The 21,007-nt window shown below is 50.1% G+C and overlaps 1 protein-coding gene and 1 long non-coding RNA gene across 15 annotated transcripts in view; one reads left to right on the top strand and one right to left on the bottom strand.

Annotated features, from left to right (window-relative positions):
• The window catches only part of ARVCF (ARVCF delta catenin family member), a 337,170-nt gene that overhangs the window by 292,264 nt on the left and 23,899 nt on the right, over nucleotides 1-21,007 (top strand). For all 12 annotated transcript variants that reach the window (XM_074206513.1, XM_074206512.1, XM_074206520.1 and 9 more), the window contains 3 exons: nucleotides 948-1,065; nucleotides 2,359-2,530; nucleotides 12,436-12,507. In XM_074206513.1, the coding sequence (XP_074062614.1) occupies nucleotides 948-1,065; nucleotides 2,359-2,530; nucleotides 12,436-12,507 (362 nt within the window). The remainder of the gene's footprint in view (nucleotides 1-947; nucleotides 1,066-2,358; nucleotides 2,531-12,435; nucleotides 12,508-21,007) is intronic.
• On the bottom strand, nucleotides 7,072-10,949 carry LOC141502005 (uncharacterized). 3 transcript variants are annotated; one of them, XR_012472361.1, is made up of 4 exons: nucleotides 10,412-10,949; nucleotides 10,153-10,230; nucleotides 9,526-10,001; nucleotides 7,072-8,220 (listed from the first exon to the last, which is right to left on the bottom strand). It is a non-coding gene; the product is annotated as an uncharacterized LOC141502005 (long non-coding RNA). The 3 variants fall into 3 exon arrangements; XR_012472363.1 differs by having other exon boundaries at nucleotides 10,445-10,949; XR_012472362.1 differs by having other exon boundaries at nucleotides 10,621-10,949.

Genomic DNA, 21,007 nt, shown 5'->3' with positions numbered 1-21,007 from the left:
CATTGTGTTCAACTACCCCCATGGACGACGTTTTGGTTTTTGCAAGGCAAGGGGATTAAGTGACTTGTCCAAGGTCACAAGGTCACACAATTATTACTAAATGTCTGGGATGTAATTTAAACTCAGGTCACACAGCTAGGTAATTATTAAGTGTCTGATTTGGATTTGAACTCCTGACTCCTGGGCTGGTGCTCTATTCACTGCACCACCTAGCTGCCCCTAATGGATAGCATTCTTGGGGCAACTCAGAGTCAGACAACAGAAGACCAACAGAAGAAATAAAAGCAATATCTCTTCACTGTTGAGATGATGAGACAAGCCCTGCTCCCCAGGGTCCTGGAGCCACTGGCTTGTGGCCTTCCCAGGAGGAGAAAAAACCCACTGCTTAATGCTTGGGTTACTCGGGTCCTAGGAGTGGATCCAGTCAGATGCCTAAGAGGAGGACACTTGGCCTTCTGTGGGACAGTGACTATCTCTCGCCTTCCCTTTCTCCATGTCTGACAACTGACTAGAACTGAAACAGGGCTTAGATTCCTAGACTTTCTGAGAGGATTCTGGAAGGGACAGATGTGGAAACTGAGGCCAGAGGAATCCCCCACAGCTCAAACATAGGGTCGAGCTTGCAGGTCTTCCTTTCCTCAGCTCTTTCCTAAGATCCAAGGTAGAAGGGACCTTGGAGCCCATGGAAGCCAGTCCCCTCATTTGATAGAGGAGACTGAGGGCCAGAGAGGTGAATGGTTTTCCCCAAGGTCACATAGGAATTGAGCTTCAAGGTTGGGATTGGCACCTGGGCCTCTGACCCCAGAGCCAGGGCTCTTACCACTGGCCTGCCCTGCCTCCTTCTCTAATCTGAGCTGGGTCTCTCTCTGAGTAGATTAAAGACAAGAATCCATCAGGTTCCCAGAAGTCCAGTGGGGTAACCAACCAGATTCCGTTGCTCTCCCTAGGAACGTGAGCTCAGATGGAGCAGAAGCGCGCCGGCGGCTTCGCGAGTGTGACGGGCTAGTAGACGCTCTCCTTCATGCTCTGCAGTCAGCCATTGGCAAGAAAGACACGGACAACAAGGTGATGATTCCATACCACATGGGGGGCCTAAAGGTGGGGCTTGGGGTGACCTCCTTCCCTCGGTGGCTCTTGGAACACAAACTTCCCTCCTCCTTTGGGCCAGGGGCCCCTACAGGGGAGAGGAAGGCAGTACAGTAGAGGGCGGACAGTCAACAGGCTTAATAAAGCACCTATAATGTGCCAGTCCTGGAGAAACCAGGAAGGGCAAAATCGTCGCCCCTGGCCTCCAGAGACTCCCAGTCTAAGAGGGAGGTGATGTAAAAATAACTAGACCTATACATGAGATTCTGTGTTAATGGACAGGGTCTGGGAGCATGACTTTGGACGGGTCATTTCCCCACCCTAGGTCTCAGTTTCCTCATCTGTCCTGAGATCTTTGGCCTTGATGACCTGGGAGGTCTCTTTCCTGTTGGGATTCTTCTTCCTTGTCCAAATTGGGGGCAGGGTGTTCATCTCTTTGCCCTTATAGGTCCCTATGAAAGTGGGGTCCTTGGTCCCTGTGTGAAATGAATCTAGGGCAAAACCAAGAACAAAGGCATAAAGTTCAGGCATCAATTTAGCCTCAAAAGCAAGAAAAAGCTTCCTAATACTGAATACTGGCCCATGGGGCATGAATAGCCTCAGGAGGTAGTGAGCTCCCCAGCCCTGGAGGGTTTCAAGCAGTGGTTGGACGGCCTTTTTCAAGGATGCTGGAGTTTTTGGAAGCAGATTCAGACTGGAGCAGGGCTTCCCAGCTTTTCTAGTTCCCACATTCCAGGATTCTGATGGCGTATTTTTAATCTGGTTATTCTGGAGAGTGGGCCAGGGAGGAGGGCAGAGAGAGGACACAGTGGGAGATTCTAACAGGATGGAACCTGGGGTCACTGAGGAAGAAGAGGTTTTGGATTATGTTGGATTAGAAGACAGTCCATTGGGGCAGTTAGGTGATGTGGTGGATAGAGCACTGTCCCAGGAGTCAGGAGGACCTGAGTTCAAACCGGGCCTCAGACGCTTAATAATTACTTAGCTGTGTGACCTTGGGCAAGCCACTTAACCCCATTGCCTGCCCCCCCCCAAAAAAAGAAAGTTATTCTTATATGTTCTAGGCTAGAATCACTGAATTGGGAGGAGGGGGTACCTCAGAACAGGAGATGTCAGAGCTGGGAGGAGCTCTAGCACAGGGGATGTCAGAGCTGGGGGGTGTCTTAGCACAGGGGGTGTCAGAGGTGGGCATGGCCTCAGAACAGGGCAGGACAGGACTGGACAATCTCTTGGAGACCCTCATTTTCCTTTCTTCCTTAACCCCTCTTTCAGTCGGTGGAAAACTGCGTGTGCATCATGCGAAACCTGTCCTACCATGTACACAAGGAGGTCCCAGGGGCTGACAAGTACCAAGAGGCTGAGGCCAGCCAGGCGGCCGGCGCAGGGGCCCTGCCCCGGAGAAAGAAGGATGATGCCAGCTGTTTTGGGAGCAAGAAAGCCAAAGGTGTGTGGCATGACTTGGGGGCTCCCAGGACTGTACCCCCCCTTCTTGGCTTCTCCCAGAGTCTCGGGCCCAGGTCCAGGGGCCAGCTTGCCCTCCTTGCTGACCTCTGGGCTAGAGGTGCCACTGTCCTCCTCGACCCTGGGGCATTTCCATCTGCTGGCTGACCATTCAAGGGCCCTTCTTCTTGTTGGACAGATGAGCCACTGAGGCCCCCATGCAGAGATAAGTTTTCCAGGATGGTCCCTGGGCCTCCCGGCCTCCACGCTGCCCTTTCCTCCCCTTCCCAAGCCCCCAACAGACTGAGGGGCAGCATCTCCCTGTTAGCACAGCTCCCCCATCTGCAGCTTTCCCTGAAATTCAAGCAGGAGAGAGGCAGAGGATTGTTCGATCAGCGGTTGGAGGGATGCCTACCAGGTCCATCTGCCTCCTCCTAGATTCCTTAGTCATTGAGGACCTTTCCCATGAGCCCAGGGTCTGCTTCCCACTTGACCAGACTTCTTTCCCTGCATCATGATTTGGAGGGTGACATGAGGATATACCCAACTGGTCTAGCCTTGGCCACAGCTGGGAAAGAGTGTGGCCTCAGACAGGGTGATCCTGAGAGGGCCCTGCCTCATGCTGGGAGACCTGACCTCTTCATCTGGGGAGCACTGTCCTCAGATGGCGGTCCTACATGCTGGGGGAGGTATTTGGGGGGTCAGCCATTTCAACCAATCCAGCTTCTCCATCTCAGACTTTGGGCTACCAGCCCCCAGAGCCCACACTGGGGTCCTGACTTGCTCATGGACAACAGGGAGGGTGCTGGGTTTGTTCCAGGGGAGAGGTGGTATTACTCCTTCCTTGGCAGGGGACAAGTGTGTGGCCTTTGTGCTCTGGGCATCTGGGGGGCATGGCAGAATCTGCTGAGACCCAATCCCTCCTCCCCTCTATGGGCCTGTCCCCCCCCCCGGCTTCCCTGAGGGGCTCACACTGTTCATCCTTTCTATCCAAGGGAGAAAGAGAGGGCCCAGCCCTAAACTTCAGGCCTCACCAGGCCCTGGCAGCTGGATTCCCCCAGGCTTTCATTGAGCCTCACTCATACCAGTCACCAAATTCTAGTTTGAGGCCCCAGCCCTGGATCTTCCAGGTCCCTGGGTCTTGCCTCTCCTTGCCCTTTCATCACTCCCCACCCCTTTCAGTAAATGCTACCCTTGGTCTCCCCTCCCTTCTTCTGCCTAGCTCATCATCCTGTAGGGCAGAAGACATTTTTCAGTTAGTGCACAGGAAATAGCCCAAAAAGAAGAGTAGCCAAGGTTTAATTAATGTGCCAGGAAATTGGTGTTATTTTGATTCCCATTTACAATTGAGGAAACTGAGACAGACAGCAATGAAGTGACTTGGCCAGGGTCCTTCAGCCAGGGAGTGTCCAAGGCTGAAATCTGAACTCGGGTTTCCCTGGGTCCAGGTCCAGCACTCTAACCACTACACCACCTAGCATCCCAAGGTTGAGACTTTGGAGGAGGACAGTCGGGGATCTGTCTGTGAGGTCCCCTCCACCTTGCACTTCAACGGTCCCATCAGTCGCCAGACAAGCAGGATTCCCTCCCAAGCCAAGGTTCCCATTTGTCTTGGCCTCGTGTCCTCGTGCTCCTGGACTTGGGGGTATTGGCCCCCCTCTCCTCCTGTAGTCTGGGAGGATCAGTCCCCCAGGGCCATCATCCAAGCAGTCTGTTTTCCATGCCCATGCTCACTCACAGCCGTTTCCTTGCCAGCAGTTACTTGTCCCAAGGGAGCTCTTAGTGAGCTGGAAAGATGGGGTATCAGGAAGAACTTCCAAATCCCCAGCACTACCCCCAAGTGAGATGTGTGGCCTAGAGTAGTAGTAGTGAGTTCCCTGTCATTGGGGGTGTCCAAGGAAAGGTGTTGGAGGACTGTTGGGGCTGTGTTAGAGAGAATCCTTGATCAGTGACTTGGACCTCCCCCCACCCCAACTCCTAAAAGAACAAGGGCTAAGAAAATCCAGGACTTCCTTCCCATCACTCGAGAATCCTAGAAGACCCGAACCCAGCCTTTGGAGAGAAAACTGGTTATAGCATCAGGAAGCCTCCTGATCCCCAAGGGCTACATGACCCTGGACAAGTCACTGCAATTGCCAGCATTCCCCTTCTTCTCTAGCACGAGAGAATTTAGCTAATCTTGTGTCCAGGATCCCCAGGATAAAATAAAATCCACAGGACTAAGTAGAGTAAAATACAATCATAAAAAGAGAGAAATCCTAAATTCTCAGCTTTTCTCAGACTGTCAGCTACAGAGCGGGTGGCTACCTGTACTGGTGAAGGGAGTTCCTTACCCTGAGAGTTCTTTACCCTGATAAAATCCCAGGTGAAGCCCATCAAGCCCAGGATCCAGCCCAGTCCTCAGGGCTCTCCCAGAGTTCTCCCTAGCTCCCTCTTTCTCTTAAGACCCTCAGGATCTCTGAGCCCACCCTGCCTCCATGCTCCTTCCCTTGGGGCTTCTCTGGCTGAGAGCAGATTTCTGTCTTGTGTGGTTGTGAAGGTGCCGAGAATGGGTCTCCCATCCAAGGCAGGTGGAGAGAGGGCCAGGAATTGGTGCTGGGGGAGGGCATCTCCTGGGGCCCTGAGGGGATCGCAGGCCTTAGCCCCAGGTGGCCAAGGGGGGTGGGTGCGGGGGAGCTAGGCCCTTGGACTATGCCTCTCATCCGTGCTCTGTATTTCTCCTTTCTGTGACTCTTGTTGCCTCCTCTGCTGCTTTTCTGGTTCTAAGAGGATTGGTTCAGTCAAGGTGAGTTCTTGTGTCCTTTTCTCTCTCTGTTCTTTTTCCTTCTTTTCCTATCCTGGGGCCCCTAGAAGCAGAGTGGGTCAAGATGAAGCTGAGCTCTGACCTGCATCTGTCTAGCTTCCGATCACCAGGGCCAAGCCCTTTGCTGAAATAGTATCACAGTGATCAAAAACAAAACAAAACAAAAAAAAATCAAGGTTCGTGATGAGGATTAGCTTCTCAGTGCTCAGCTTCTCTTTCCTCAGATGACCAGTCCGTCACCAACCACACTCAAAGTATTTCTAGTTTGGGAGGACCTGTCCCAGATTTCCCAGAGTAGCTGAGTAATGTCCTTGTCATCATGAGACTGAAGAGGAAGCTGTGAGTGGAAGGAGTTGAAGTTCAGTAATGATCAATGTCAAGTTATTAGCTTGGGTTCAAAAAAGTCAATTGCCCCAGTTTGACATGGGGGAGAAATGACTGACAAACCCATTCACTGGAAAAAGGTCCTATAAGCTCAATGTGAGAAAACATAGACCAAATTAATCTTTGGCCACACTATTAGAAATGGAGGCTCTGGAATAAGGGAAATAATCAGCTCACTGCTACCCCCCTGCCTTGATCAAAACCCCTGTGGAGAATCATGCCCTGTTCTGGCTGCCATCTTTCAGAATTGTTGGGAAACTGGAGAGTGAATAGGATGGAGAAGAACCTGGAGAGAAGAACTGAGAATATTTAGGTTGGAAAAGATAGGGTTGGTGTCTTCAAGGGTCTGAAGGCCTGTCATGTGGCAGAGGGATTAGCCTGCTTCGGCTTGGCCCCCTGCTCCGGGGGAGCCTTGAGCCTCCTGGGTCACCACAGGGATGTTGGCTCTTGACCTCTGGCCCTAGCAAATGTCTTCCTCTTATTTGAATTCTCCTTGGCTTTCTCCTTGCTGGAAATCTGAGCTAGATAGAAGGCAAGGGGCTAGGGTCAGAGCCTAGCACTACCCACTCCTGAGGGGGCCCCTAGCACTACCCAATCCTACTCTCTGTGGGGCACTCCCTGAATGTCACCTGGTCATGGTGCCACAATGACCAAGGATGCCATTTAAGTAACCTCTCCTCTCAGCATCCCCTGGCAGGCTGTTCACTAGCATCCCTACCGAGGTTCCCTTGTGGAGTGAACTTTCCCCTGAGTAACTCCAAGCAGACCCTCAGGATCTGTGTGAATTCCCTCACATTCTCCCCCTGGGCTCCTGTGGTCTTGTTCCGGGGTCTCTTTGCATTGACTAGACTGACAGACTCCCCCTGCCCCCAAGGCCAGCAGATAGACACCTGCCTCTACTCTCAATCCACTACAGCTTTCCAGTTCATCCTTCTCAGGGATGTACCTTCAGATCACCCTGACCCAGGTGCACCAGTTTGAGGACAGGCCTCAGAGGGGGCATTTTACCTGGTGTTTAATTGCAAGTTAGTTACTAAACCTTCTGTATCTCTATTTCTTCATCTGTAAAATGAGGGTGGTAATACTAATACTAAAACCCAATGAAATCAGACGGGTCCAAATACTTTAATGGCGGTAGATAGAGACTTTTCTTCCTGAATTCAAATCTGGCCTCAAACACTTACTAGCTAAATGACCCTGGGCAAGTCATTTAACCCTGTTTGTCTCAGTTTCCTCATCTGTAAAATGAGCTGGAGAAAGAAATGGCAAACCAATGCAATATCTTTTCCAAGAAAATCCCAAATGGGGTCACAGAGTCGGATGCAATTGAAACAACCGAAGGAATAACACCTCAAAGGACATTTACTTTAAATTGCTATATAGAAATGCAAACTGTTATTTGAGTTTGTGACTCTTTTTAGAAATTGTTCTTAGTATCTTTATAACTATAGGACCTGACATCTCTTCATTGTCTGGGCTCAGGGGTAGAGGGCTAGGACTCTAGAAGAGCTGGAGACTGTTTCTGGTCCAGTGGCTAGCACTGGGCCAGGGGCTGGGACCTTCAGAAGGGCCTGGGTAGGAGTTGTGTTCAGCACCATGGATAGAGGAAGGCGCGCCATCTTGAACTTGACTGGGGAAGGCAGGCCAATTTCAGCTGGGCTGCAGTTGAGCGCTAAGGACTGCTTGGGAGTTGGGGGGTGGCAGGGGACCTCAGAAAACTAGAGAACAGGAAGAGAAGTGACTGCTGGAGGATAATTCTAAGGACTTCTCTTGACATTTGGCTGTTCTTGAACAAGATTCAGATCCATTTACTGTTTCAAGGCTTATGTAGGGTCTGGCTACATTATATGGGCTTCCCACAAGGTCTCCCAGACTTAGCCATACATGTCAGGGTGTCAGGCTTACCAGACTTGCCAGACTGGCAGCAAGGGGAACTCAGTATGTTCCCTTTCCCACTGAGGTCTTGGGTGCTTTCCCTTTGGCTGGGGGCCAGCCTTGTAGGACAGACAAGTCAGGAATAATGAGACCTCCCTTGGGTTGTTGGAGATGGAGGCTGCCTGCCTTACAGAGCCCCAGTTGGAGCCCTTGGGGTGACCTGGGGGGAACTCCCTTCCTTTTGCTCTGATAGGGTCTGTAGTCTCCCTTAGGGCTATCCTTGACCATAAATTGCCTTCCCTCTTAGCACATGCCTTAGAGAGTCTTCTGAGGGTTCAGATTGAGTTCTCTTGTAGACGGGCCTCTGCTCCGTGTGAAGTTATTAAGAGTCTGGGAGGCTTTGGCCTAGCCTGAAGGTGAAGTTCCTGGGCCAGGTGAGCTCTCAGACTGATGGCCCTCCTGGCTCTAAGTTCATGGTAACTAAATGTTCCAAAGGCAGCCTGTATCAATGCAGATCAATGCCCTCCAATCTGGGAAGGCAGGCAGAGTTCATGGAAAAGCCTGGGTTCTAGGCCTGGCCAAGCTGTTATGCTCTCTTCCCTCTCTACACCTTAGTTTCCTCATCTGTAGACCTGATGACCAAGGTGAGAAAATGGCAGAATCTACATTCCAATGCATCCTAGGTAACCTTGTGCATGCCATATTTCCTTTCATGGGGCCTCAGTTTCCTCATCTGTAAAATGGAGGGGAGAAGATAGACTTCTCTCCAAGCCCTTGAACTAGAACCTAGAGCATCTCTCAGGTGCCTCCCAGCTCAGATTCTGTCCTTTAAATGTAACTTAATCTACACCCAAGCAAAGCAAGAACATTCCCTCCCCTGGGTATCCCCACTGTGCCGGTCCCTGGGCTCTGGAGTCAGGGTGCAAAGGGGAAGGAGAGCTCTGAAGCAGCACTTTTGGCTTTTCAGTGACCCTCCTGCCCAAAGTACCAGAGCATTTTCTCAAAGGAAATGAAATGGGTGATTTCTGCAGCTGGATTATAGCCTCAGAAACTAGAAGTAGGCTTAGGAGACTTTGGGCAAGTCACTTCTCACTGGTGCTCAGTTTCCTCATCTGTAAAACTGAGAGCATTAAATTAAATGGTTTCAAAACTTCTTCCCAACCCTTAAAAAAGTCACAATCCTATTCCCATATTCTGAAATATTTTTAGCCTCTTAGTGCTGGGAATTGGCATTGGGGACCTTGGAGTTCAGTTCCATTAATCTCTCTGAACCTGTTATCGCCTATGTAAGATTAGGAGGAGGGGTCTCTTGGCATTGCCTGGGAGGCTGGCCCCAAGTCAGGGAGGCCTGGAAACCAATCTCAGACACTTACTTGTTGACTGACCTGGGCAGACCATTCCACCTTTCTCAGATTCAGTTTCCTTGTGTTTAGCATGGGGTTTGGGGGTGGGGTGGGTGGGAGGCAGCAGGTCATAGCCCACAGAGGACCAGCCTTGGACTCTAGCACCCAAGGGTCTGATCAAACTTCTGGGAAGTCACCTAGGCTCAGGTGTCTCTTTGAGACTCATCTGTTCCCTCCCAGGGGGGTTGTTGTCTGTGATCGACCCAGAGAAAGATAGAAAACAGCTTGGAGGGATCAGGTTAGGTTAGGTCATGCCCTTGATGGAAGTCAGTGCCAGGGAGATGTGGCTGCTGGGGAGGACTAGATCCTCACCCTGAAGCTTCCTAGGTGAGGATGGCAGAAGTCGCCAGGGAGCCTCAGTCACGGTCTCATCTGGGGGTCCTGGACAGCTTCATTTTCCTCATCTGTAAAAGGAGGGTGTTGGACTCCAGGGTCCTTTCCAGGTCCCATAGGAAAAATGGAACTTCACCCCCCACACACACCCCAGGGAACATAGATGTTCTTTGTTCAACATTTTAAGTAACCAGAACCTACCTAGGGAGTCGGGAAGCTTGGACCCAAGATTGCCTGAGTTGCAGAACTCCAGGTGGGGATTCTCCCTCTGCTGGTGCTGATCGGCAGTCTTAGAGAATCATCTGAGTCACTGAGAGCTTAAGGGGCTTGCTCTGGTGCCAGTATATATTGGGGTGGTGGAACTTCAAAATGGGGCTTCCTGGCTCCAAGGTAGGCAGGCTCACCTTCAGGTTATCGGCCTTCATGGCTTCACATCTTAGGACTGAGTACTTGAAAGTTTATTAAGCACTGACTGTTTGCCGAGTACTGTGCTCATCCCTGAAGATACCAGAGTGGGATGACCCAGCCGATAAGGGGAGGTGCCCTGGCCCAGGGCAGGCATCTTGGCAAGCCTAGGCTGCTCGGCAGAAAGGCATAGGATTCCACAGGACACCAGTTCTCCTGGACCAAGGTTCCAGTATTGGATGATGCAGCATCTTCATGTCTGAGAGCTCAGGCTAGGGGCAAAGGAAAGGAAGTGGGACCCCAGGGCAGACAGGCAGCAAGATGCCAGTGTTGGCTAGACTCTGGGTTCTGGTGGTTGACTGGGGAGGGGGAATGAAGGGCAAGGCCTGAGTCTGGGGCTCAGGGGACGATTGATTGACTCACCCTCTGAGCTGATCATTGAACAGCCCCAGCTGAGATCTACACTGGTTGCCTGGGGTTGGAGGAGGAGAAGGGTGTGTTCTACAAGGGACAGAGACAGGGTAGATGTCAAGGACTGTCAGAGATATACCCAAGCTGCTATGTACCATGAAATGAGCTCTGACTATGATGTCAGGGTCATCTGAGTTCAAAGCCCACCTTAGACACTAATTGTATGACCCTGGGTGAGTCTATTAACCCCCATTTGCCTCAGTTTCCTCACCAGCCCTATAGTTCAGTCCAAACAGATGCATACATTTCTTGGTGGATTCAGTGACCAGCACACACAGGGAAGAGACAAGGGCTTCCCAGAGAGGACTTTCACTCACTGCCTTGAGGGAAGACACTGGGCTGGGGGCCATAGCGCCCAAGTTCTTTTCCTGGCTGTAATTTTTCACCCCGTGACTTCTCTTTGGGCCTCAGTTTCCTCACCTGTAAAAGGAAGGAGTTCAGTGGAACTAGAGGAAGGCAGCAGGCGAGCTGAGGGGCCCATAGCTCATGTCATGCCAGGAAGGATGAGGGTCTGGAGGGGAACTGACTGTGATGAGGGGTTACATGCTAAGGCAATATTAGGAAAAGATCCCTGATGATGTGAATGCCCCCCCACCCCATAAGGGAGGGAGAATGGGCGGCACTTCCATCATCCCCGGGACCCCTGCCCTGGTGAGGCTCGGGCTCCATGGCCACTGGGGATCCCATGTGAGCAGGGCCAAGGCCCCTCCTAGCTCTGACAGTCTCTGTTCTGTGTTCTCGGGACCCTCCCAGCCTGGATTTTTGCTCTGATTTTCTATGTTCTATGTCCCCCACAGTTACACCATTCGATGTTCTGTGTTCTAAGACCTTTCCCATCTGTGACAATTCCCGTTCTAAGACCTCTCCCAGCCCTGACATTCTCGACATCCTGGGCTAGCAGGAAAAGAACCCAGAGGATCTGGGTTCAAATCCTAGACCTGACTTCCTTCTTTAGTCTCTCTCTTTAGTCTCTCTGAACCTTAAGTTTCTTCACCTATAAAAAGAGGGGTTTTTGCCTCAAGTGATCTCTAAGCTGCCCTACAATTGTACCCCCTTATGATCCTGAGCAAGGCGCTTCCCCATGCTGGGCCTCAGATTCCTCTGTAAAACAAGGGTTGGACCAGGACTGAGTTGATCCTAGAATCCTCACAAAGCTCGTGTTATTTCCCAAGTAATACAAGCACAATTGGTCTGTCCATCCAGAAGTATTTAAGTGCCCACTGGATCCCTTTGACCCAGTCAGAGCTGGGCTGACCTGGGGGTGGGGTGGGGCAGTTCTGCCCCTCTGGCCTGGAGGCTTCCTCCCTGTTTATCCCAGTCGAAACAAGAGGGAGGGGCAAGAAGGAAGCTTTGAGGCTGGGCTTAAACCTGCCTTTCCCGGCAGGACACCTAGTACTTCGGTGACTATCTAGTCTCTTCCCTTGCTCATTGGTAAAATGGATCCCATTGACACCCCATTCTTTCTGGGCTGTTGCGTCTTAGCTCACTTCCCCCCTTGCTGTGGTCCATGGAAGGTCATTTCAATCCATTGACTTTCTGAGCCTCAACCTTCTCATCTGGATAATGGGGACTAACCTCTCTGGGTTGTGGTGGGGGAAACAGAGAGGAATGGAAGCAGCTGCAGCTAGTTCTCTTTCCTGCTGCCCACCCTGGCTGAGATTCTGGAAGAGGGACTGGAGAGGGAGAGCTCCTCCGCTCAAGAGCCTCCTTTGCCTCCCTACTGCCATACAATGCAAACTTCTGTGCCTGGTGTGCCAGGCTGTTCATCATCTGCTGCTGCCCACCCACCCTTCCAGCCTCATCTCATTTTCCTGCTATTCTCAGCCAGATTGAAGAGCACTCTCTCCCCTGCATACATCCTATACTTTCCCACCTCCCTGACTTTGGCTGACTCTGGCCCCTCCTCCAGTAATTCTTCTCCCCTCCCCCCCAATCATAAGTCTCCCTTGCCCAGAGAGTCTCCTCTGACTTCCTTAATCAGCTAAGGCCTTTTCCTGGATAGACCTCCCAAATTCCTTTGGTTGCACCTCTGTGGTCTGTTTACTATGTGGATATGTTTCATGACGGTCTTCTTCGTTGGCGTCCTATGACTATAAGCCCCATGAGGGCAGGGATCCCCCTCTCCAGAACACTTTCCCAGACCAGGCCATGAGAATGAGGGGTGGCCATCATGGCCATCGTGGACCTGGAAGGGACCTTCTCACCCTCCCTTTGTTTTGGTTTGTTTTTTTATAGGAAAAAAGAATGGAGGCATGGACAGGAACTTTGATACCCTTGATTTACCCAAAAGATCTGAGTCGGCCAAAGGTAAGCAGGGGCCACTGGGAGCTGTGGGATCTGGAGAAGGGCATGTCCTGGGAAATCCTACCTAATTCTTAGCTGGGTAAGGATGCCTACTGCCCCAGAACCAGCAAGTCCTAGCTGAAGGCCCCCAAAAGGCAGAATCCCCATCACATGGCAACCCATTCTACCTTTACTAAGGAGGTAATTCTCTGAACTTTGCTGCATGTCCCCTGAAGCTGAGCCTTAGGAGGCAACTGAGTCACACCAAAGATAGAATGCTACTCTTGGAATTAGCAAGACCTGAGTTCATTCAAATCCTGCCTTAGACCTTTACTAGCTAGATGACCCTGGACTCACCGTTGGCTGCCTCAGTTTCCTCATTTGTAAAATGAAGATAATCGCACAATCTACTTCCTAAGGTTGCTCTCAGTGAAATATCATCTACAAAACCCCTTGAAAATCTATGGACATCCTATGGATACTGACATTGTTGATCATAATTCTTCCATAAGGAGATGAAGGGATCCCAGAGTAGGCATTGTCTGCCCCATTGAAAGTAGCCTCAGCATTCAGAAGATCATGGATTTCAAGGGGAAGGAGACAAACCATGTAATCTAAACCCCTTGTTTTACAGCACAAGGGACTTATCCAAGGTCTCACAAGATAGGGATGGATAGGCATGACTAAGCAGGAGTAGAACCCAGAACTTTTGGCTTAAATGCCAGGCAGGCCAGATCTGGAGTGCCCCCGCCTCTGGTTGAATATGAGGTTCTAAGGTTCTAACCTTTCAAACTAAAAACCCTCTGAAGTTTAAAGATTCTGGGATTTGAACTAAGACTTTTGTGTTGCTCTTAGAAGCAATCTTAGACCAGTGGAAATACAGAACTTCAAAGGCTGGAATCTAGAACGTCAGAAGCCCAAAATCAGATCATTAGAACCTTAGAATATTAGAATAGCTGAAGCACAGATTCTCAAAACATTAGCAATATGGAAGATGAGACTCCAGAAACTTCAAAATCTGAAAATGATGAACTACTCGTGCTTGTGATGGTTCTCTTGTCGGCCCCATTCAAGTGACTCCTTCCCATGATACCCCATAATTGTCCCTTCTAACGTTGTACTTGAAAGCCAGCAGAGCAGTACAGTGTGGCCAGGTCTGCCAAGATGGCACCTTCCATGCCTACGGGCCATTGTTGTTATTATTATAGACAGGCAGATGGGTGGCTCAGTGGATGGAGCGTTGAAGTCCCTGGAGTCAGGAAGACCTGGATTCAAATCTAGATTCAGCCTTTGACTAGGTGTGTGACCCTGGGTAGGTCACTTCATGTCTGTCTGCCTCAGTTTCCCCAACTGTAAAATGAGGATAGTAATACCACCAGGGTAATATTTACAAAGTGACAGTAAATGCTATGTAAATGCTAGCTTCTATTATCATCATCATGATCATTATTATTATTATCATCATCATCATCATTATCATTACTTCTCTTCATTGAAAAGGCATATATGGGCCATGTGACCCATCGAATCAATTATTTGACCTTAGTCCCCTGCCTCACATCATAGGCAGGGCTTGGACCTATGTTCTGTTATGTAACCTCTTCATTTTTCAGAGGGGGAAATTGGTCCAGGTAGGATCAGAGGCAGGATTTGAACTCAACTCCTCTGACCCTGAGACCAGGTTCCTATCCACTTTACCACAGCTGCCTCTCTTTATATATATTTGCTTGACAAAATATCTCATTTTGTTCTCACAACAATCCTAGGATGCCATTGATGCTATTATTATTCCCATTTTCCCTGTGAAGAAACTGAGGTTAAGGGACTTCCCAGGGTGACTTGTAAGTGTCTGAAGTGGGATTTGAACTTGGGCCTTCTGGCACTACCCAATGAGCCACTTTGCATTTTTACAATTGTCATTATTATAAACAACACCTCTAATAGAATGGGTGCTGGGAACTTGCTTCGTTCATGTTTTGATCATTGATATTTCAATGTAATGGTTCATGGGAGTTGTTAGGGATGGAATGGAAGAACAGAGGCCTGGGCCCAACAGCAGAGACTTGGATTCCCATGCCAAGCTGACTATCTAGTTGCTGTAACCATAGGTGGCCAGCTCCATCTGGGCCCCAAGCCCCTTTCTTCTCCTGTCAAATAAAGAAAATAATCCTTGGACTAGTTTGGAACAAGACTTTGAACACTTCAAAGGGCCAGAGAAAGGAGATCTGGGGTGCTATTGTTATTTGGAAGACACTCAGAAATGGGAGTGATTGGAAGCCGGTTCCAGGCCCTCTGTGCTCCTGCCCCCTCCTCTCACTGTGTCAGGGCTCCTTCCTCCCCGGGCTTTGTTCAGTGTTCTCTTCAGAAAACAGGTCAATGATGACAGCTAGAGGGAGGGAGGGGATTTAAGGAACCAGCGGCTCTGAACAGGAGGGATGCTGCTGTTGCCATAGTGATGGTGTTCCTGGACCAGAGGCCAACTTCCTTTCTGTGATATCTGTCTCTGACCCAGAGTGCCTAAGATGGGGGTGGGGAGCAGAGGGGACCCCATGGGTTCTGTTGGGCTCTGCCCTAGAGCTAGACTCTGGATGAATCAAGGCCTTTTCCAATCTTGAGGGTGGGGTGGGGGAAGAATGCCAACCATAGATAGTCTAGGCCAGGGCTTGGGTCTTCTCTTAAAAGATGTAATAAAAATAAATTTAAAAAAAAAAGATGTCATAAGGGACCTTAAAGGCCATGATGTCTAACCCTCTTATTTTACAGAAAAGGAAACTGAGAGGCCTAGGGAGGGAGCTGTCTTGTCCAAGATAACCCATAGGATTATAGATTCTATTCCTGGAAAGGTCACTTCTGTGAAGAAGCAACAGAGCCCTGCCCAACACAATAACCCTATGGGGCAGATAATTACGCCGTTTTGTGGATGAGCAAACTGAGTCTCCCAGAGCCTATCTAGTTTGTTTGTGTCTATAGAGTTACAAGTCATTTCCCCAAACTGGATGGGAAGTTCTCTGAGGAAGGGACCAGGTTCCACTCTGTCTTTGCTTGGCTAGTGCCTGCCATACATTAGGCATTTAATATGTGCTGATCATATGGACTTGGTTGTTTGAAATGAGAAGCCAGAGCAGGTAGTAGGGTTATCTTCCAGGTTGAGGCCGAAAGAATGTCTAGGGACCCATTGATGAGGAAGTCTCAGCATGATTGGGACTGGGCAGGAAGCAGTCTGCAGGGAGAATTGCAAGAGGTGAGGCGCCCATCTGTCCAGCCTGGCATGACCTGGAACAGAGGGTTCGGCCGCGGTGAGCAGCCTCTGACCACTCGTGACCCATGGTGGGGTGTGGAGGGGGGGTGGATAGTTCTCCAGACTCCTGGGATGTGGCTTCAGCCCTGGACAGCTCCACCAATGGTGTCTCTGCTGCCCCAGTGGAGAGCAGAGGGGTGGCCATTAGCAGTGATCCATTGCAAAGTCCCAAGGACTGATTTCTTCTCCTCGGCACTGGGAGCAACGATGGAAGTTAACAGGGAGGAAGACTTCAGTCTGTGGGTCCTAAATGGACCTTGTCTGGGAATGTGTTTCTGGGGAAGGGGGCATCTGGCACCTCGCTCGTGCATACCCCTCCCCGACTCTGTGGTTAGCCCATCAGTGGGGTCTGGAGAGATGAGGAGGCCCTTCCCTCTATCCCAAGGCCTGGGAGACACAAGATTCTAGGTTCAGTTCTGGAGGGGGCCTCAACTTGAATTTTATCAATGAGGAAGCTGAGGACAAGGCAGGAGTGGTAGTAAATGACCAGTCCAGGGTCACCTAGAGTGTGACAGAGCCCAGGATGGAAACCTGAGTCCCCTTTGGATCCCATTACCATCTCCATGGATAGATAGTACATGGGGAATGGCTCTTGGGGGTGTTCTTGGCAAGGACAGGAATCTATTAGGATGAGGCAATCGGAAAGATCTGGTTTCAAATGCCACCTCAGACACTGGCTAGCTGTGGGATCCTGGACAAGTCACTTAATCTCTCTGTGCCTCAGTTTCTTCATTTATAAAATGGAAGCAATCAGGACACCTCCCACTCAGGAGACTCAAATGAGAATAGAAAGCACTTAGCACAGTACTTTATTATATCCTATCCTATGCTATTATTTATATAGTATTATGGTGGCTAATAGGGCTTTTGCCTAGTTGGTGCTGTGCAAAAATTGTTGTTGTGAGGACTGAAAGGGGTAAGATTTGCAAGGCTTAAAATGTGAGTGCTGCTGTCTCTTAATAGCTTATATTTAATTATTATTAAATTAAATAATGTAGAAATTTATAGCATATAATTCATTGATAATTATGAATCTAGAGTCAAGAGAACTTATAGAGACCACTGAATCTAACCCCCCCTCATTTTATAGATGAGGAAACTGAGGCACAGAGTGGCTAAGAGACTTGGTCAGGGTGGTGCAGCTGGTATCTGAGGCTGAATTCATTCATTCATTTATTTATTTATTTAGGTTTTTGCAAGGCAATGGGGTTAAGTGACTTGTCCAAGGCCACACAGCTAGGTCATTATTAAGTGTCCGAGGTCGGATATGAACTCAGGTCCTCCTGACTCCAGGGCTGGTGCTCTATTCACTGTGCCTCCTAGCTTTCACCAGTCCTGGGCATTTTCAAAGAAAGATATAGCTTCCTCCCATTAACCAGATCCTGCCTCAGGCACCAGACCTCCCTTCCTTCTATTAAACCTCCCCTCCAAGGTGCCCTCCCATGGGCACATCACAGCCCACCTGGCTCCCTCTGGCCCTTCTAGGTTCACCCCTTACCCACTCCCTCGGTGCTCCCATCCATCCTCACTGGCCTTGCTGCTCCTCATAGTCCATCCCCAGATTCTCAAGTATTTGCCTCATTCTGTCCCTTAGTCCCTCTCCACCTGATGCCTCTGGAACACCTTCAAGTTCTCTCCTCAAATCCCACCATCTGCTGGAAGCCATTCTGTAGCCATACCATCAACATATCCAGTTATTTATGTCAATCAACATTTATTAAATGCAGGGCACCTAAGTGGCACAGTGGATAGAGCACTGGTCCTGGAGTCAGAAGGACCTGAGTTCAAATCCGGCCTCAGATACTTGATAATTACTTAGCTGTGTGACCTTGGGCAAGTCACTTAACCCTATTGTCTTAAATAAAAATTTTAAAAAACATTTATTAAGCGCCTACTATGTGCTAAGGACTGGGGATACAAAAAGAGCTAAAAGAGACATCTTCCTTGTCCGCCCCTCTCCCCTCCTCTCCCCCCAAGAGCTCCTTGAAATCTCTTCTTGTCTCCTCCAAACTTAACACGATACCTTCAACACTTAATAAATGTTTGTTGACTGATCCCTTGGGGCTCAGCCAATCATAATTCTCCCTCTCACATTTTTCTTGGTCTCTTTTGTTTTCTTTCCCCTTCATTCTGAATATAACCCTCCCCTCCTCTCCTACCCAGAGAACCTTCTATTGTTCCAAAGATTTTTCTTAAAAAATGGGCAAAAATCAATTCAGCAAAAGGAGCCACTGAATCGGCCAAGTCTGATAGGCTGCGCAGCATCCCAGACCCATCACGTCTGACCTGGGCAAAGAAGGGAGGGGAGTGTGAAGTTTTCTCTTCATTGGGTCCAAGCTTTGATCACGTCATCTTCACTCAGGTTGACTCAATATTCAGTCCCGAATCATGGCTGACTGTGTTCTCTCGCCCAGAGTCTGGGGTATTTTTGTTTTGTTTTGTTTTCGTGATTTTTTCCAAAGGCAACGGGGTTAAGTGACTTACCCAAGGTCACTCAGCTAGGTAATTATTATGAGTCTGGGGCCTTATTTGAACTCAGGATCTCCTGACTCTAGGGCTGGTGCTCTATCCACTGTACCATCTAGCTTCCCCTGTAGTCTCACTCCCAGAGTTTGGGGGCTTTTTCATAGGGACCTTCTAGGCCTTAGCCTAATGGAGGGAGGATTATCAGATATTTGGGTCCATGAGTCTGGTAGGTCAATGAGGAAAAGAAAAGGTTGAGGATGACATTATCCTTCACTGAGCCCCACTCAGTTCCCTCAGACTTGGGTCTCTGGGCCATCCTGGGGGCAGGTCCTGGACAGGTTGAGGGACTCAGGAAGGACGAGGCAGACAATGTGGGGCTGGCTCCTAAATCCATCCTGTCTCTGAGGAGCTCATCCAAGAGACTTTTCCTTGTGTTGACATGAAGCCCATGGCAAGGGGTACCCAGACTTGACTGCCTTGCCCCGTTGTTATGGAAACAGCTCCCTCCCCAGAGGTCCTATTTCTACCCCCACTGGTCCTTTGGGCTTGGAAGAAGAGAATTGGGACAAGCATCCATTTCATGAGCCTGTTCCCAGTTTCTTCATAGCCATCCTGGGAGGTGTCACCTAGTGGGGCAACAGTGGAGTCTGGCCTTGGGCTCTGGACTTGCTTTGAAGCCAGCATTCCCTGGGATGCTGAGTTAGGTCTGGGGGAGCAGCAGGACAGGGTTTGATTTCAAATCCTGCAGGTGTGCCCTCAGGTGAGACCCTCCCCATCATTGGACCACCATCATCAATGCCCTCATGGTTCTTGCAGTTGCAAGAAAAGCCCTTTGTTAACTTGGAAATACTCCCCGGCTTTGCAGACTCATGGTACTCTTGCCCTGGGCTAGGCACCGTGGGGGGAGACGAGGAGCAAACACAGGCCTCCCTTCAAAAGGCAGGAAGGTTTAGGAGTTGAATGAATTCCAAAGTTCACCTAATCTGACCTGATTGGCTGGGACTCTCCATCCCCAAGAAGGGGAGGGATGGGACGTGTTCGAGGTCACCCAGCCAGTAAGCCAGTGAGCTGGAATTAGGGCCTGGGCCTTGTCTCTGGGGAGAACAGACTCCCTCAGCCAGAAGCAACCAGACGGAGGGCCAAGACAGGATTCTGGGAAGTACTGGACTGTGCCAGGGCTGGCCAAGAAGGCGGGGTGTCCTAGGAGGTCCAAGCCCCACTTTGGTGCAGCTCCAGCCTTCCCTCCTGGCCTGTCCCTACTCCTGCTGCCCCCTGCTAGAGGACAGGAAGCAGGAGGGTCCACTTAGCCCGGGAGCAGCTGGGATCGTTCAGAGAGAACTTGACCACGAGATATTTTAAGAATCTGAGGTCAGGCCAGTGGGGAGCCCAGACTTTCTGATGTTCCACCAAGAGGGCTTGGCGTTCGCTTTGGAAGCAACGCGGGACAAAGGGGGACGCAGAGTGAGAGGGCCCTCCGAAGGGGTGTAAGCTGGCCCAGGGAGAGTCCAGGCTTAACTCAGGTGAGGTAGGTGGCTCAGAGAAGGCTCCAGAAATTCCCTCCTCTCTATATATAGTACAAAGATGAATCCCAGCTCCTACCCCCTCCCTGCCCCCTCCAACCCCACCCCCATGACCCTAGACAACAAAGGTCGCCATAATGACTTTCATACGGCACTCTAAGGTTTACAAGGCATTTACACAGGGGATCTCATTTGACCTGTTGTAAGAAGATGCTCTTTTTTTAGGCAATGGGGGGTTAAGTGACTTGGCCAGGGTGACACTAGTAAGTGCCTCAGACTAGATTTGCACTCAGATCCCCCTGACTCTTGGGCTGGTGCTCCATTCACTGTAGCACCACCCAGCCACCTTATTATCTATATTTTACAGAGAGGGAAAATGAGGCTGTGGGGGTCTAAGGGTTTTGCCCAGGGGTCACTGAGTTGACCAGCAGCCAGGCAGGATTTGAACTGAACAGATTCCAAGTCCAGCATTCCATCCACTTGGCCACATAGCATCACAAGGCCAAGGCATCTTATCTCTCCCATGGTTTCCCCACCTGTAGAATGGAGGGAGAGTTGTATTCACACTTTTCAACTCCCCCTCCCTTTTTTTTTGCAAGGCAGTGGGGTTAAGTGGCTTGCCCAAGGCCACACAGCTAGGTAATTATTAGTGTATGAGGTCAAATTTGAACTCGGGTCCTCCTGACTCCAGGGCTGCGCCACCTAGCTACCCCCTCATACTCACACTTTTAATCTCTAGGTAGGGTGTTGGCCTTGTAAGTCCAGAAGAGCTCTCAGGGTCTATGTGACTTGGGTAACTCATGTAGCCAAGGGCCTCAGTTTTCCCATCTGTCAAATGCCAGTTATCTTGGCCAAGAAAACCCCAAGCGGGGTCACTGAGAACTGGATACAAATGAAATGACCCAACAATGGGTAAAGTATCCTTGGCCCCCCTCCATCTCAGAGTTGAGAGGAGAACAGGGGGCATCGGTCATGGACACAGGAGCCCTTCATTCCTCAGGAGCTCAGAAAACACAATTTTAGAGGGGTTTGATCACTTGAGAAAAAGAAATGGAGTGTTTCCTGCAGCCTTAGACTCTGGTAGAAGGAGATGAGATGGGAAAGCCCCCAGGAACCATCTTGTATGCTGCTATCCTGAGAGGTGCTGCTAGGACTGCCCCCATTTCATGGATGAAGAAACTGAGGCAGGCAGCAGTGGCAGGGCTTGTCCGGGGTCACACAGCTAGATCATGCCTGGGGT

This window comes from Macrotis lagotis, chromosome X (genome assembly GCF_037893015.1).
Source record: "Macrotis lagotis isolate mMagLag1 chromosome X, bilby.v1.9.chrom.fasta, whole genome shotgun sequence".
NCBI lineage: Eukaryota > Metazoa > Chordata > Mammalia > Peramelemorphia > Peramelidae > Macrotis > Macrotis lagotis.
Note: the sequence above shows the minus strand (reverse complement) of the source record. Positions and strands in the feature narration are given on the sequence as shown.